Source organism: Artibeus jamaicensis, unplaced genomic scaffold (genome assembly GCF_021234435.1).
Source record: "Artibeus jamaicensis isolate MK-2021 breed Jamaican fruit bat unplaced genomic scaffold, CSHL_Jam_final scaffold_474, whole genome shotgun sequence".
Taxonomy (NCBI): domain Eukaryota; kingdom Metazoa; phylum Chordata; class Mammalia; order Chiroptera; family Phyllostomidae; genus Artibeus; species Artibeus jamaicensis.
The window spans coordinates 39,546,037-39,562,922 of NW_026522046.1; the positions used below are offsets into that span (position 1 = coordinate 39,546,037).

The 16,886-nt window shown below is 46.7% G+C and overlaps 1 protein-coding gene across 12 annotated transcripts in view; it reads right to left on the bottom strand.

Annotated features, from left to right (window-relative positions):
* Positions 1-16,886, bottom strand: part of PCNT (pericentrin) — a 110,823-nt gene that overhangs the window by 68,900 nt on the left and 25,037 nt on the right. For 9 of the 12 annotated variants that reach the window (XM_053657580.1, XM_053657578.1, XM_053657577.1 and 6 more), the window contains exons 12-16: positions 13,154-13,283; positions 12,029-12,246; positions 5,436-5,896; positions 3,515-4,079; positions 2,376-2,552 (exon numbers count right to left, since the gene is read on the bottom strand). In XM_053657580.1, the coding sequence (XP_053513555.1) occupies positions 2,376-2,552; positions 3,515-4,079; positions 5,436-5,896; positions 12,029-12,246; positions 13,154-13,283 (1,551 nt within the window). The remainder of the gene's footprint in view (positions 1-2,375; positions 2,553-3,514; positions 4,080-5,435; positions 5,897-12,028; positions 12,247-13,153; positions 13,284-16,886) is intronic. The other 3 variants (XM_053657586.1, XM_053657584.1, XM_053657582.1) reach the window with 1 other exon arrangement.

Here is a 16,886-nt window from a genome sequence, read left to right on the forward strand (position 1 = left end):
CCCTTTTCTGAACCCTCTCCTGAGGACGTGCATATTGATTTTAGAGAGAGGAAGAGAGAAAGGCAGAGAACATGGATGCAAGAGAGAAGCATAAGTCAGCTGCCTCTTGTATCTTCCCCAAGCAGGGACCAAACCTGCAATCCAGGTACGTGTCCTGACTGGGAATTGAACCTCATGACCTTCTGGTTTGTGGGATGACACTCCAACCAACTTAGCCACACTGGCCAGGGCCAGCACACCCTTTTTAAAAAGCTCTGTAGAAATAGTACTTATGGAAATGTAAAATCTTTCTTTTTTAAACCTCACTCGAGGATATGTCCATTGATTTTAGAGAGGGGCAGTTAGAGAGAGAGATGCAGAAACATGGATGTGAGAGAGAAATAACCATTGGCTGCCTTCCATATGCACCCTGCCCTGGGAATGAACCCGCACCCCAGGTATAGACCTGACCCGGAACAGAACCCGCAAAATTTTGGTGTGTGAGATGACACTCTCATCAACTGAGCCACCCAGCCAGGGTGAAAATTTACAATCTTCATAAATTTGTACATAGGCATCACATAAATTACAAAGTATTTGTGAAGCACTATGTACACCGATTCTTATCCTCTCATGTCAAGGAAAAGACCAAAAGATATGGGGTGCGCAAGTATTTCTAACCTAAACCCTGGGAAGAGCCTTGTAGTATCCAGCCACTGCTCTCAGATGGACTCCAAGGGTTCTGCAAACCTGCAAGGATGATATGCAAAATTACTTGGGTAGGCACATGTGTGCATGTATTATGGCAGGGACAGGGTGCACACAGGGAGTACCCTGCTGGTCGAATATCCTGCACATATACAAAGGGAACTGAGGACACAAGCCCCACAGCAGGTCATGAGGACTTGGCCAGGTACCAGCCTCCAAAACCCTCCACAGCAGCCTCAGATGCTCGAGAGTTTCTTTCCACTTGCTTTGTTAGATGTCATCATGAGAACAACTGCATAACTTGACATACTGCATATAAAAACATAAACATGCACACACATCCTGACATACAAAGTTCAAAAATCTAAAAAAGAACCAGTCTGTGCCGATTCCTAAGAGCACCTGCTATAGAAAATATATTCTGTTTGGACACAAATCTGATACAACCAAGGCTGCCCACCCTGCACCATCCTCCACCTTCCTACAGTGCAGATACTTCCACCTCAGCCACTGCTGCCTCCTCCAAATCTAGACCGACTACATTCCTGTCACCCCCTGATGCCACAGCTTCCCCATGCCCCTGCCCCCAGGGCCACTGTCAACCCTGTTTCCACAGACCCTGTGAGCTACCAGGAAACCCCTGAGTCCCCGGCCCCCGAGCACTGCCCCTATACCCTCCCATCCTTATGCTTCCCAAGAGTCAGGGTCAACCCTTGCCTAGTCTAAATAGTTGTCTCCACTACTCTTCTGCCCTGCCTCCAAATGGCTTTCAGAACAGATGCTTTGCTGCTGCCTGCTAGATAGGGTCAGGGCCCTGCCCTCCAGGTGCACCCAAGCAGGTCCTGGCATCCTTACTCCCCACTGACCCCCAAGATCCTAATAAGGTGTGATAGGGCCACTGGCACCACAGCAATAACTGCACAGCAGGAGATTTGCGGAAAGAGCAGGATCTGACCCCCTGCATCAAAGCCCCTCTTGGCAAACTCCCAGGGAGGTCTCCATCTGGGTACTGCTCTGGACCCCAAGTCACAACAACAAATAGAGCAGAGGACAGAATGAGCACAACAACCACAGCACACACTGCGGGGAAACAGTGCTGTGAGGTCCAGGGGGGAGGGGCTGGGGGCCATATCGATCGGTTAGACAAAGGCTCATTTAGAGGGCGACGTAATTAAATGAGGAGAGAGCACGAGTTTCCATGCAAGGGACAAGGACACATTCAGAGCAAAGTATATCTGGTTGTCACAGAAACAGCGAGGCAGCATGTGGCCATGAGAATAGGGGAAGGACAGGAGATAGGGTCAGAGGACATGTGTGGTGGGAGTTTGTGGGGAACTATACCCCCAGTCCAGATGACAGGCCCTGAGGTTTTAAGGGGCATCATAGGGTGCACAGGGCAGGGATCGTTGTGCAGAAAAGAGACTGTTGGGGGACTGGTGGCCAGGCTCCTCACATAGGCCCCAGGTCCTCTTTGCAGGTCCAAGGCCTACCCAGCACCTGGCCCCACAGGCTTCACCAATTCTCTGTATGTCTACATGTAGTGAGGTGGTCTGATGAGAAGCCCCAGAGGTATGGCACCCCATGGGGGCCAGAGTCCACTCCTTGGTGGTCCCTGAAGCCTCTGCTGACCAACAAGGGGCCCGCTGCACACTGGGAGCAATGTACTACATGGCTCTCTCCTGTAGTACCTGCTGCTCTGCCTGCTGCCTCTGCATCTCAGCCGCATGCACGTTGCCAAGCTCCTGCAGGGCTGCTTGGTGCTGCTGCTCCAGGCGCAGGACCTCAGCACGCACCTTGTCCAGGGCCACGGTCTTCTCCTCCTCCAGCAGGCGCCTCTGATTAAGCAAAGCTGCAGCCAACTCCTCCTGCCAAGAAAGTCCTCAGTGCACTGCACCCCAAATGCCCCATTTCAGCCCCCTTGTTCCCTAGGACCGAAGGTGCACATCCCACCCTGCATAGGGCAGCACCTGACATAGTCTGCCCCTGGGGCCTGACATGCCCACCTGGCCCACAAACTGGGCATAACAGCCCCATCCAGTATGAGGAGACAAAAACCCATAGTGACAGTATAGTTCTAGGTCAAATACATATGTCCTATTCATGAGACACAGGTGCTAGAAGTGTGCAGGTGACAAAGGTGGGCACCAGTCCATAGTACCTAGGCCTTCCGTAGAAACTCCCATTCATAACAAACTTAAACTCACTGTTCCTGACACATCACAGAGGGTTTAATTTCATGAAGCACCCACAAAGGAGAGCTGAGGCTACACATACACAACAGGAAAACCAAGCTGCCGAGGCCCCCCAGTTCCAGGCTCACAGCAAGGGCCAGCACAGCCAAGAGAAGCACTCTGGCCTGGTGAGATCAAAGGCACACTTCCCAAGGGTCAGAGAGCCCAAGCCTTCCCAAGGAATCTGTGATCATGTAATCAAAGAAACCCTAAAAACTCGCTGTTCTAGCCCTGGCTGGGTACCTCAGTTGTTAGAGAGAGTCATCCCAGTATTCCAAGGTTGCAGGTTCAATCCCCAGACAGGACACATAGAAGAATCAATGAATGCATAAATAAGTGGAACAGTAACTCTGTGTTTCTCTCCCTCTAAAATCAGTAAGTAAAAAATTTTAAGAATATCACTGCTCTAGATCTACCTCAATGAGGAAACTGAAGTTACCACTGACTGGAGCAGCAAGAGACACACAGACAAGTGCCGACGTGGACTTGCACAGATGCGGACACTCTCCGAATGCACACTCGGGGGCACCCAAGAGCGCAGTGCATCACGCAGGCCACAGGAGGAGACCTGTCCTAAGACAGGGCCCGGTCCTCACCTGGTGAGCCTCACGAAGCTCGGCGGCCAGGGCCCTCGAGCGCTCTGTGTGTTGGGTGCTTAGTTCAGTTCTCCAGCTGCCCTTTGCAGACTCAAGCTCTTCGGCATGTTTCCGCTGAAGTTTCTCTAACTCCTGAGTCAAAATGACTTGGTGAGAAGAGTCCTTTTTCTGCAGCTTTTCCTCAAGATCCCCTTGCAACAGCTCCAGGGCCCGCCTGTGCTCATCCCGGAGGGTCTGGATTTCAGACAGGTAACATGACTCCACAGAATCCAGGTGTGACAAATGTCTGGTCTCCAGAGCACAGACTTCAGCAGCGTGTTTTGCCTGCAGTTCAGCCACACGAGCTTCTGAAAGATCCCGCTGCTCCCTCTGGAACACAGCCTTCAATTCTTCAACCTTGGCCTGGTGCTTGGCCTCAAGCTCTGTTGTTAGGGACAGAATGTGCTGCTGGTGTCTCTCCTGAAGGAGCTGGAGCTCCCTGGCGTGCTTCTCCTGGGCTTCCCGCAGGAGAGCATCTTGTTCTGCAGTGAATTTCTCTGTGACCTCCTTACGTTGTTCTAAAAATCTGAGATGACATGCAAAGTGAACAGATAGCAAAACATGCAGTTGTGAAAGCAGCAACTTCTTCACATTTCCTGAAGGAAACACTTCTATTGACAAGGTCGTTATTCACGATCTGCCCGTCCTTACTCTGTCCCCCTCTGCCACAAATGGCCCAAGAGCGCCACCACCATAAGTGGAGTGAAGGGGCCACATGAAGCCAGAGGATTCAGAGGCCAGAGCCCAGGGGTCCCTGGAACAGCTCGAAGTGGAGGACACAGGATCTACAGCAAGAAGCCACATGCACACTCCCAACAGGCACCATGGCAAAGCAGGCATGACTGTCACCTGTGACAGAACGATCTCCACAGGGAAGGGGCAGGAGAACCGCTCACAGGAGCCCACAGGGCCACAGAGAGCATTCTAAGACCTCAGAAACACTCTAAGTTTGTGAACTCAGGGACATGAATTAAAAAAGCCATGGGAGGTACTGGCTGGCAAAAGCAGAGACAAGAAGATGCCTTCTCATTAAAGTGCCCAGAATCCCACCAGGAACAGGGAGGAGCCTGGAACCTCTACCCGTGCAGGTTACGTAAGTGATGTGGTTTGGTGAGTTCACAGAAACAGCAAAAGCTGTGACTGGTTTTACATTGCTGTCTACCAGATTCTGTAAAGGTGTTTCCATGGATTAACCCCATTTAACCTTTGCCACACAGGGAGACTCAGGTTTCATGCCCATGTAGTGCATGGGGATCAAACTCAAGTCCAGAGCAGAAGCTCTTGCACCCTCCTCATGACACTGGTGAGGAGATGACACATGAGAGGCAGAACCAACAGCATGTCCACCAAACCCAGCACTCACAGAAACTGCAGCCATGACAGGCCAGGTTTGCAGAAACAGTGGGCACCAGAGAGAAGAGCCAGATCACATCCTAAATCTATTTAAAACCTCCAGATGTATATATTTTAGTAAACATATTTACTTTTAAAAAATATGTTTAAAGAACACAGAAAGCTCATGTGGGTAAACTGCATGTCCCTATAATAAATGAGGTCTAGGGTTATGCAACTGAAATTTTAAAACATGCAAACAAATAACGAAAATGATGTGAAAGACGCATGTGCTCTAGCACCCATTTAACTCCACCAGAAGGATTTGGACATTGCTTCTGCCTGCACGTCTTATTTCAGAGCTATGTGTCCCATACTCATTGTAAGGTAAAAAACAAGTGTCCAAGATTCAGGATGTCACCGAGAGCCCACAGCACATCTTCTCAGGAGAGGTGCCTCCCACCCTCTGCCAGGTGTCCAGGGTCAGATATCACGTGGGAACCTGGCGGACAGCTCCATACTAATAGACTGATGAAAAAGTGTCACTCACCTGTTTTGGGCCAGCATCAGCTGGAGGTCACAGTCCTCCTTCAAATGAAGTGTAGCATGTTCCTGGTCCTGGTCCCTGGGAGCCAGACCACTGCTTGGCACCTGGCCACAGTGAAGAAACTCGTCCCCAGTGAGGCCCAGTTCCAGCTGCTGCAGGCGGCCCTGCTGCTCCATCAGGGACCCCTCCAGGTCCAAGATCTGGGCCGCCTGCTGATCCTGCAGTTGCTTCATTTCCATTTCTCGGAGCTCGAACTTGTTTATTATTGACTGTTTTTCCAATTCAGCCTGTTCTCTCAGGTCCAGGAGCATGAGAGTTAACTTCTCTTCAGCCCCTCTTCTTAGGGCTTCACTTGCACCTTTCCACTCTGCTTCTCTTTCTTTAAGTTCCTGTTTCATTAGCTCAATCTGATCCTTAGCTTTCCTTAGTTCTTCCTGGTGACCTTCAACTAAATTATGCTTTATCTGTAGATAACAATTATATTTAAGAGGGAAGAAATCAAAGGAAAAAGTTATTGGCAGCAAAAATTCAAATCCATCTCTGAAAACAGAGAAGCTTCTATGACATATAGGCATATATGCTGAGCAGAGCAATAAGACTACTTCTGGTGTTGATGGGAATAGAAGGAACCTGAAATGAACAAACCTAAAACTACTTAAGTAAAAGGTGTCCATATTCTGGCACATGGAACCAACTGTTCTTTATGTCTGGAGAAACTGAACTGAATACAAAGATGAGCTGGAGGCCTTCTCTCTTGCACCATGACCAGCAACAGGGGAAAATCTGACATGCCGTGAGTCTTGTGTCTAGGAAGAGGCCAATGGTTCCGACAGCAAGGAGATAAGAAGTCTAAGGGAGATGAGAGCAGCAGACCGTGTCCTGAGTTCAAGTCTCTGGACTTGCACAATTTATATTCCAAAATATATTGGAACCTGAGCAAGGGACTGGTGAGCTAAAACTACTACTTTTAAAGATATCTTGTCAAATGTAGAATGAATCAGAAAGCTGAAAGTAGGCAAATATCCTAGTTTTTAAAAAAAAGGGAAAGAAAGTAGGTCAACAAACTACTGAACATAACCCAAAACTAAACAAAACCTTAACAGGTATGTAAGACTGACCTCAACTACCTATTTAAAAGTTATTAAAAATAAAGTTCAGGGCCCTGTCCCTGGTGATGGCTCAGAAGTTCTAATTAGACCAACCTTCCCAGAGATAACAACTCTGAACTCTGGATAAAATACAAAAAAATACCCAAAGGCCTGGAGAGTATTATATAAAGGCCTAGAAATTTAAAGCATTGCCAAAAGAAATGGCACTAGGTGACTGACCCATCTGCACTGTGCTCACAGGAAGCCCATCATCTTACTTACTGGTTTGAACAGAACTGGAAAGTTGAGAGAGAAAAGTATATTAGGACAAACCCACAGAAGAGCTGCAAAATCTGAAGAAAAAAAAAAAACAAAAAAGAAAACCCAAAACAAATCCTAAGCTCAGGCTCATGCCTGACCAACACGCGTGTGGGCAGGCTCCCAGGGCAGGCCAGCAAAGACTAAAAGAACGGAACAGTGCACTTCGGTCTGCACAGAGAAGCTGGAGTGTGGAGTCTGACTCTAGCCAGGTTAACTGCTTACTGAGATCTAAATCATTACTCTTCAGAGGAACATAACAGAATCCAGAGTCTCCATAATGTCCAAGATCCAAGCCAAAAATTATTACTATACAAAACAAAAAGGAAATATGACCCATGCTAAGGAGAAAATACAATCAATGCAGAACAACTTCAAGATAACACAAATGTTGAAATTAGCAAACAGAGGTTTTAAAGCAGCTATCATGACTGCATTTATGAATATAAAGGAAAATATGCTCATGATGAATAAAAGAACAGGAAATTGTAGCAAAGAAAAGAAACTATTAAAAACAATGACATGAAAAATCTAGAATTGAAAAACACTACCTAAAATTTTAAATTCAACAGATGGACTTAAAAGCAGATTAGAGATGACAAGAGTCACTAACTTGAAGATGAACAGAATTTAACCAACAAGAAAGGAAAAAGATTAGAAAAAAATGACAAGAACAGAACCTCAGGAACCAAAGACACAGCATTCATATTAATGGAGTTCTAAAAGGAAAGATAAGCCCTGGCTGGTATAGCTCAGTGGTTGAGCTCGGGCCTGCAAACCAAAGGATTGCGGTTCAATTCCCAGTCAGGGCACATGCCTGGGTTGCAGGCCAGTTCCCAGCAGGGGACGCATGAGAGGCAACCATACATTGATATTTCTCTCTTTCTCTCCTTCCCTTCCCCTCTAAAAATAAATAAAATCTTTTAAAAAGGAAAGAAAAGAAGGGGGCAGAGATAAAAAAAACTGAAGAAAATACTTAATGACAATTCCCCAAATTTGGGGAAAGACATAAATGTATAGAATTTCCCATTATTAAAATTAAAAGACCATCATTTCAATAACATCACCATTAAATAAGAAAATACAAGGTCAATCTACTATAAGGGTTTTCTAAAAAAATATTTATTTTTCAGAGAAAGGGGACGGGAGGGAGAAAGACAGAAAAACACTGATGTGTAAGAGAAACATTGATTGGTTCACACCCCAACGGGGGACTGGTCTACAACCCAGGCATGTATACTGACTGTGTAGAATAAGTTTTTTTATAAAGTAACTAATTTTCTTTTTAGGATCTCTGTTTCCTTTTCTCAAATATTCCCAGTTAATTTTATGTAGTAATTTTCAGACTGTCATGAGGGGAAAAAATGTCAAAGAAAATCACGCCTAGGCATTCATACTAAAATGACTGAGGAGGGAACAAAGAGAAAAATCTTTCAAGGAGTTGAAAGAAAATGACATGTGACATTCAGGGAAATACTGATTTGAACAATGATTGACTTCTCATCAGACACAAGGCCACAAGGAACAATGTCCTCAAGTCCTCAACAAAAACAAGTCAACTCAGACTTCTGTATGCATCATTTTCAAGAATGAAGATGAAATTAAGACTTTTCAGCTAAGAAAAAACACGTGAAAATCTGTACAACACGAAATGCTAATGGCGATTCTTTAGGCTGAAAGGATCCTACCAGCTGCAAACTCAGACCTTCGGGGAGAAATCAAGAGCACCTGTAAATGGTAAATGGAAGACTATTTATCCTTAATTTCTTTCAAGTATGTATGACTCTTCAAAGCAAAACATACTGCAGAATTTACAACACAGATAGATTTAATACATACGAAAATTAGAGCATAAATGACACAGAGGAGATAGCAAATGCACCCACACAATTATAACTTCTTATACTGAATGTGAAATGGTGTAATGTTAACCCTGAGAAGCCTGAAAAGTTACAAATGTCTACTCTAACCCTTACCAGAGGCGTCCAAACTGCAGCCCACAGGCTGCATGCAGCCCAGGATGGCTGTGAAAGCAGCCCAATACAAAATCATAAATTTACTTAAAACATTATGAGATTTTTTTTGTGATTACTTGTGGCAATGTATTTACTGTGTGGCCCAAGATGACTCTTCTTCTAGTGTGGCGTAGAGACACCAAAAGGTAGGACATCCCTGCTTATCAGGTGATTTCTCAAAAGAAACCTTACAGGCAAGAAGGGGCTGGGAAAAAGAATGGAAGGGCATATAAAGTACCTCCCAGATAAGGTCAAGTCAAAGGAGTTCATCATCACCAAGCCCTTATGAAATGTTAAAGGGACTTATCTAAGAAAAAGAAGACAAAAAATATGAACAGTAAAATGACACCAAACTCACAAATATCAAAAACTGAACTTAAAAATAAAATAGAAACAAAAACAAACTAAGCAAACAACTAAAACAGGAACAGAATCACAGAAATGGAAATCACATGGAGGGTTATCAGTGGGGAGAAGCGGAGGGGAGAATGGCGAAAAAGGTACGGAGAATAAGAAGCATAAATTTTATGTACAAAATAGACAGGGGGAGGTTAAGGATAGTATGGGAAATGGAGAAGCCGAAGAACTTACATGTATGCCCCACACGCATGAACTAAGGTGGGGGGATCCTGGAGGGAGGTGGGGTACAGGGCAAAGGGTAATAAGGGGAGGAAAAAAAGTGGACAACTGTAATAGCATAATCAATAAACTACATTAAAAAAAAACTAATGCAAGAGACTCAACTCAGACATCAACGAATACATTAAAATTAACTCTAAAAAGTATTCAAAAAATCCAAAAGGCAGAGTTAAAAAACAGATGCTGGAAAATCAGATGGACCTGTAGAAACTCAATAAAATGGCAGACCTCAGTCCACCCATATCAATAACATGGAAAAGTAACAGACTACGCACTCCGATTAAAAGGTGGGGTTCATCAGAATGGATTTTTAAAAACACCCAACTATATGCTGTACATATGTGTAATATAGTGAACAGTAAGTACGTGGCTTTTATCCCTACTGCTGACACAGCTGCTAACACCCTTGGCATCTGTGCAGCGCACTAAGAGGATCTCATACACCAATGAGAATGGTGGCTGGGAGCCCTACTTAGCTTTGGGATGGGGGCTGGTCTCCAGAAAGACCTCCCTGGGCTAGAGGACCGGACCTTCTAGCCCCACGCTGACCTGCAGGGAGACAAAACAGCTGGAAATTGATTTCAATTACCAAAGGCCAGCAACTGCATCAATCATGCCTGTGTAATAGAACCTCTACAACATTCCTTAGTCAAAGAGGTCAGGAGAGCCTCTGGGTTGGGGAGCACATGGGTGCTGGCCCAAGGTGCCTGGGAGCACAAAAGCTGCACGCCACCCCCATCTTGCCCAGTGCCTCACCTCCTTCTGGTGGTTCTTGTTTGAATCCTTTGTAATAAACTGATGACAGTAACTGTTTCCCTGAGTTCTGGGAGCTGCTCTAGCAATTACTAAACCTGAAGGGGGGTGGTGACGATGGGAACATTCCGGCTTTGTAGCCAAGTCAGACAGAAGCGTGTATACTTGGGGACCCAACACCTGAGACTAGCCTCTGTAAAAAGGGTTGTCTTGTGGGACTCAGCCCTTAACCTGTGGGGTTGGACACTAAGTTCGGGTGGTTTCTTTCAATAGATTAAAAGTAAAATGGAGCCTTGGCTGGTGTGGTTCAGCGGATTGAGTGCCAGCCTCCTAACCAGAGGGTCACCGGGTCTATTCCCAGTCAGAGCACATGCCTGGGTTGCAGGCCAGGTCCCCAATGTGGGGTGCACGGGAGGCAACCACGCATTAATGTTTCGCTTCCTCTCTTTCTCCTTCCCTTCCCCTCTCCCTAAAAATAAATTAAATCTTTAAAAAAATTTTTTTAAATTAAAATGGATAAAACAATGTACAGCATGCAAACAAAATGCAAACAGAGGTTGGAATGCCAGTATTATTAAAAGATGAAGTAGGTTTTGACTAGGAGAGAAAATAGATATTTCATTAATGACAAAAGGGTACATTTATGAGAAAGCCACTATATGTAATAACAGAACTTCAAAACACTTAAAACAAAACTGGACAGAATTAAAGGGAGAAACAATTCCATACCACCTCTCTCAATAATTGACACAACAGTCCAGAAAATAAATATACACACATTTACGTACAAACACATGTAAAAATCAAAAGACACTGTCCCTCAGGGTAGAGTGCCCAAGGCAGCCACGGCTGATGGCCTCAGCACACAGGCAGCCAGCTCAGCTTCCACAGAGCTCTATTCTTGCCTCTGTTGTGCTCCACATTCTCACCAATGCCTTAATTTAGAGAGATGCATGTCATCAAACTTGCAGGTACTAACAGCCTGCTGTGAAAACTGTTTTGTTGGAGAATGAAAATCCAAAAAGGCCTTCACAGAGAAGAACCTGAGCTGAGAGCAGAAGGCCAGAATGACAGAGGAAATGTGGTCAAAACACATGTGGAAAAACCTTAAAAGTTCCAGCCCTGACCAGCGAGGTTCAGTTGGCTGGGCATCATCCTGCAAAGCCAAAGGTGGCTCGTTTGATTTCCGGTCAAGGGCACATGTCTGAGTTGCGGGTTTGGTCCCCAGCAGGGGCCTGTATGAGAGGCAACCATTCAATGTTTCTCCCCCTCTCTTTCTCCCTCGTTTACTTTCTGAATAAATACATACATACATACTTTAAGAAAGTCCCAGTCACCTTAACTCTATTATTCCTATGCAGTGCTGCTGTGTAAAGAGGCCCATCAGTAACTCAGTGGGTTTACATTTGTGTGTGTGTCAGCGTGCACAGCAGTGCAGCAGCAAGCCTATTACTCAGGGTCCTGGGCGCTGTACAGCTGCATGGTCCACCAGAGGAAGAGGCCTGAAGGTGGCCGTAGCTCCATCCCCTTCCTGTGTCCTCTGGAGATACCCGGCCACTCCCTCGACCCCTAGAGACGGTGGAAGGAGCAACAGGAAGCAAGCTCTGGCCTCGCCTGGGAAGCAGGCTCACTCCAACTGAGGGAGACACTGACCAGACCTGCTCCCGCCATGCACTTGTGCCACCTGACATCCTACCCACCCTCTTGGCCCAGGCCACCTACTCCCACAAGGTCACACAATGAGAGTGGCAACAGTGTCTCGCCACAAGCACTCACGACTCACTTTCTCCAAGTCCTCTTTCAGGCGGATTTCCTGCTGCAGCTTCTCATGTAAATTCTGGTTTTCTATTTTTAAAAGATTGATTTCTTCTTGGAGCTCCATCTCAAACAGTGAGAGTTTAACCTTGTGATCAGTTTCCAAACTGAAGACTGTCGTTGCCACTTCAGTCTCTAACTCCACGGCCGGGTCCTGTGCACCCCGAAGGTGCATGCGACCGAGCTCTGCGAGGGAGGACACAGGAAGTAGTCAGGCACAGCCCACAAGGACACCCACACACAGGGACAGGGCACCTTCCTTCAGATGCCTCTCTGACAAGAGACATTCAGATTTGGAAAACCCACATTCAGACATTCGACCCGATTTGGTCAAGTGGGCATGACCGGCAGCCCAGTAGTCAATGTACAGAACCGCACTCAGTGCCGTCCCTACACAAATCCTGTCCCAGTCGCCCACTCTGCTCCTTCAGTTTGGGTAGCAGATGACTGTAATCAGCTGTGCCCACCATGCCCAGGGACTGCAATATGCTGCACAATGGCCATGAAGCGCCTCTTACGCAGGAAGGAGAACTGTGAGGAGTAAACACCAAGTGCAGCATGACCTCAGCTCTCAGGGCTGTGCCCCCTCTAGCTCTGAGGGAACTGCGCCAAGACAAACACTTGTGCCAGAGCACCCAGCATGGACCCTGACCCCCGCCATACCCTCATGCGGGACCATCTGCCTTGCCTCCTCAGCTCCATGTAGAATACAATGGCACCCACACCCAGGGCTGTCCCAGCCTCTTCTGGACTCTGTCTTGCCTTACATCCACCCTCTCTGCAACAAGGTCACTACCTGTCCCCATCTGTAGCACCCCTGGATGACCACAGCTCCTTCATCTGCCACCACCTGGCCACCCCAGCCTCCGATTACCCCTCATGCTACTGCATAGTCAGGCCGTTTCCCGATACTGCAGGGCCCTGCTCCACCCCTCGAGTCCAGGACCGCTGTGTGGGGACAACCTGAGCCAACCCCTAGCACCAGCACTGCACAGAAAAGGGACAGCACACCCAGATGACTCAGGCAGAGTCAATCACCGTGGAGGCTCCTAATCTTCCACAAATTACACCTGGGCTGCTAAGGTACACCCACCTGAGCCCGGCTCTTCCAAGAGCCCCATGTGCTGTGCCAACACCTGGGTCCTTGCAAGGTGGGCCTCCTGCTGCACTGCCACTTGGCACTGGGGGCTTTCTTCTAACCGTGTGTGCAAACACAGGTCCTCCTGTGGGGAAGTCACACAGAAGAAATGTTTCAGCAAGCCTCTGCCTCGGGGCCTCGTCGCCACCTCCCAGGCATGCCCCATGAGTGATGCAGGCTCACTTCATCCTCTTGTGCCACCTGTCACATCCAGAGGGAAGCAGTTGGCTGTGCCCCTAGGAGTGCAGGCTCTGCTAAAGCACAGGGCCCACAGTCAGCGAGTCCTCACACTGCACTGTGCTCACAGGGCCAACACAGAGCCCAAGCCACATGGACAATGGACAGACCCTGACCACTGGAGCCCCCTACCCTTACTTCCCCTTCCCAGGTCAGGCCTCCTCCGCCCACTCCCTTCCGTCCTCACAGGCCCCGTGGACCAGGGCCTCAGTCCAATGGGCACTGCTCTGCTATGGGCTCCCGGGCTTCTGCATCACTTACTCCTGAGCCTCTTCACTCCCTCCTCCACTCTCCTTGCCATGCACTTTCCCAACCAGAGCCAATGCTGGGCCTGCTTTAGAGATCCCAGGGGCAGGGTCTTTGGTAGCTGCTGTGAGCAGACCTGATAATGAGGCCCGGCTGAATGTCCTTATGGAGGAAAAGAAAGCAGGCAGGCAGGCAAGGCGGCAGGCTCAATGCTGTAACACTTCCTGTTCCCCTCACAATGCAACTAGGAAGCCCAATTTCCTCAAAAATCACTAAGGAGCCCTGGCTGGTGTGGCTCAGTTGGCTGGAGCATCATCCTATAAACCAAAAGGTCACAGGCACACGCATAGGCTACAGGTTTAGTCCCCAGTCAGAGCACATATAGGAGGAAACCTACTGATGTTCCTCCCCACGCCCCAAAATCAACAAGCATGTCCTTGGGTAAGGATAAAAAGAGATCACAGAGGAGTCATATCAACCTAAACTTCACGATTCCTGCCCCGTGACATCTGAACACACAAAAGGGCCACGTTCCAAATTGGAAGGACTCACCTTTTGGAAAATAAAAAAGAACTTAGAACCTACACCCGCCACCAGACAAGAGCTAAGCTCCAGACGGATAAAAAGTGAAAATGTAGAAAAACACTGTTACGCTGAGAATGGGGGCGAAGAGCTGCGAGTGCTATGAAGGACTCTGAACTCCAAACCCTGAGCCCGCCGGCAGCCGTGTGGAAGTGGTCACGGCAAGAGACCAGCAGGGTGAGGACATCCAAAGCACAGGAGAAAGGGGCAAAGGACATGATGGCAAAAGCAGGCCATAAAAAAGAATGGTCAGTAAAGAAGTTTAAAAAAAATCCAACCTCATTAATAAACCAGCCCTGCCTACACTCTGATCTCAGACTTCCACCCTCCAAGACCGTGAGGTGACACACGTCTGTTGTTATGGCTGTTGGAGCTGACCGAGACACAGCCTAAATAACTAAGGACAGCAGACACAGAGACTAAAGCCAGTGCTCGCATGCTGCAGAGCATGTCTGCACTGCACTACCGGTGCTCCGCCACCCATGAGCACTGCCGCCTCACAGTGGCCACCAGACCTGGGGGCAATTGGCACTTCAAGAGGTCGTCATCAATAAAAGCTCAGCTCCAGTCATAGCCACACTCAGGTGCTCACAGCCTAGTGTGCCTCTCTGTCCCGACTGGCACATTCCCATCATTGCAGAAGGCCCTGTTCGGACAGTGTCAGCCTCACAGGTTAAAATGACAGAAGCGAATACCACAGAGGTAACTCCGAGAACAAAGAAATTGATAAACGATGCTCGACATACCACTTAGAGCAAAAGACACAATGTGACATTCTGCCATTGTCAGAAGCATGGGGAGCACATGGAGACATGGGCAGCTGCGCCCTGAGACAGGCAAGACAACAGCCTGGCAGTACTGAGGACAGGACAGCAGATTCTCCTGGTCATTTGGTTCCAATTCATACTCTTGAATCCAATCACATTTGTTGTAAACAACCATTCAAACAGACCACGAAGCAATATGAAGGGAGATGCAAAAAACCCTCAAAATTTATTTATAAAAATTGTTTATTTATTCTTACATGTTTAAGCTTCAGTTGCCTTCAAATTACTCTCCATTTGATGAAATATACCTATCAAGACTTTTTTCCGAAGCTTAAAACAATTTGTGAACTTGTCAGTTTTGATGCTTTTTAGAGTTTCTGCCGTTTTTTGTTTTGTCTCTTCCACGTCGGCAAAACATTTCCCTTTGAGGGCACTTTTCATCCGGGGAAGCAAAAAAAAAGTCACTCTAGCCAAACAGAGATGAACAGGGAAGGTAAGGCACAGGGGTCATGCAGGTTTTGGTCAAAAACTGCTGAACACTCAACACTGTGTGGGCAGGTGCACTCATAAATCACCTGTCATGAGACAGGCAAACATGTTAAGAATCTTCCAAAAGAAATTCACTGTGGCCAAACAGTGAAACAGCGGCCATTGTGTGAAAACAGCCTCACACAGTGGCCACGGGTGCACTGATACAGATGGGTTCCTAGAACACTCACCTAGCATGGGAAGACTGTACTACAAGGGGCCCACTGTCCAGAAGATAATTCCAGTTTGGGGGAAGCTTCTCCTCCATACAGGGTACCAAAGCAACTCGTCCCCAAGATACAAAGCAAGCCTTCCTCTACATGACATGTCACAGATGGCATTTGTGAAAAGGACGAAAATTCAGATTTTGTAACATGAAACACCACTTCTCAATTAAAGATTATTAAAACACAACCTTTCTCAATGATTAAAATTTGGCTTATATCACTTAACAGCAACAACAAAAAACCCACACAAACAATCCAATTAAAAATGGGCAGAGGACCTGAATAGATGCTTCTCCAAACAGGACATACAAATATCCAACAGACATATGAAAAGATGCACAACCTCTTGAATCTTCAGAGAAATGCAAATTAAAACCACAATGAGATATCACCTCACCTGTCAGAATGGCAATCATCAACAAATCAACAAACAACAAGTGCTGGTGAGGATGCGGAGAAAAGAGAATCCTCATGCACTGTTGGTAGGAATGCAGACTGGTCCATGCACTATGAAAAAGAGTATGGAGTTTCCTCAAAAAATTTAAAATGAAGCTGCCTATGACCCAGAAATTCCACTTCTGGGTATTTATCCAAGAAAATAAAAACACTAATTTGAAAAGATATATACCCCTAACTTTATTATAGCATTTTTTGCTATAGCCAAGATATGGTAGCAACCTAAGTTGTCATCAACAAATGAATGGACAAAGAATGTGTGTGAATGTGTATACATTCATAGAGCCATAAAATGGAATCAAATCTTGCCATCTGTGACAGTTTGGATGGACCCGAAGGCCATTATGCTAAGTTAAATTAGTCAGATACAGAAAGACAAATAAGATATGATTGTACTTTTACGTGGAATCTGGAAAAAGGTCAACTGAGCTCATGGATACAGAGAACAGATTGGTGGGTGCCAGAGGGAGTGGACGGGAGAGACAGATGAGATGGGCAACAAGCACAAAATTCCAGGTATAAAAAGTACAATCAGTCCTGGGATGTAAGGTACAGCATGGAGACTTGTGCGGAAAGTTGCTGAGAGGAGATTTTAAGTCCTCACAAGAAAAAAAATTCTGTGACTGTGTGGTAATGGATATTATT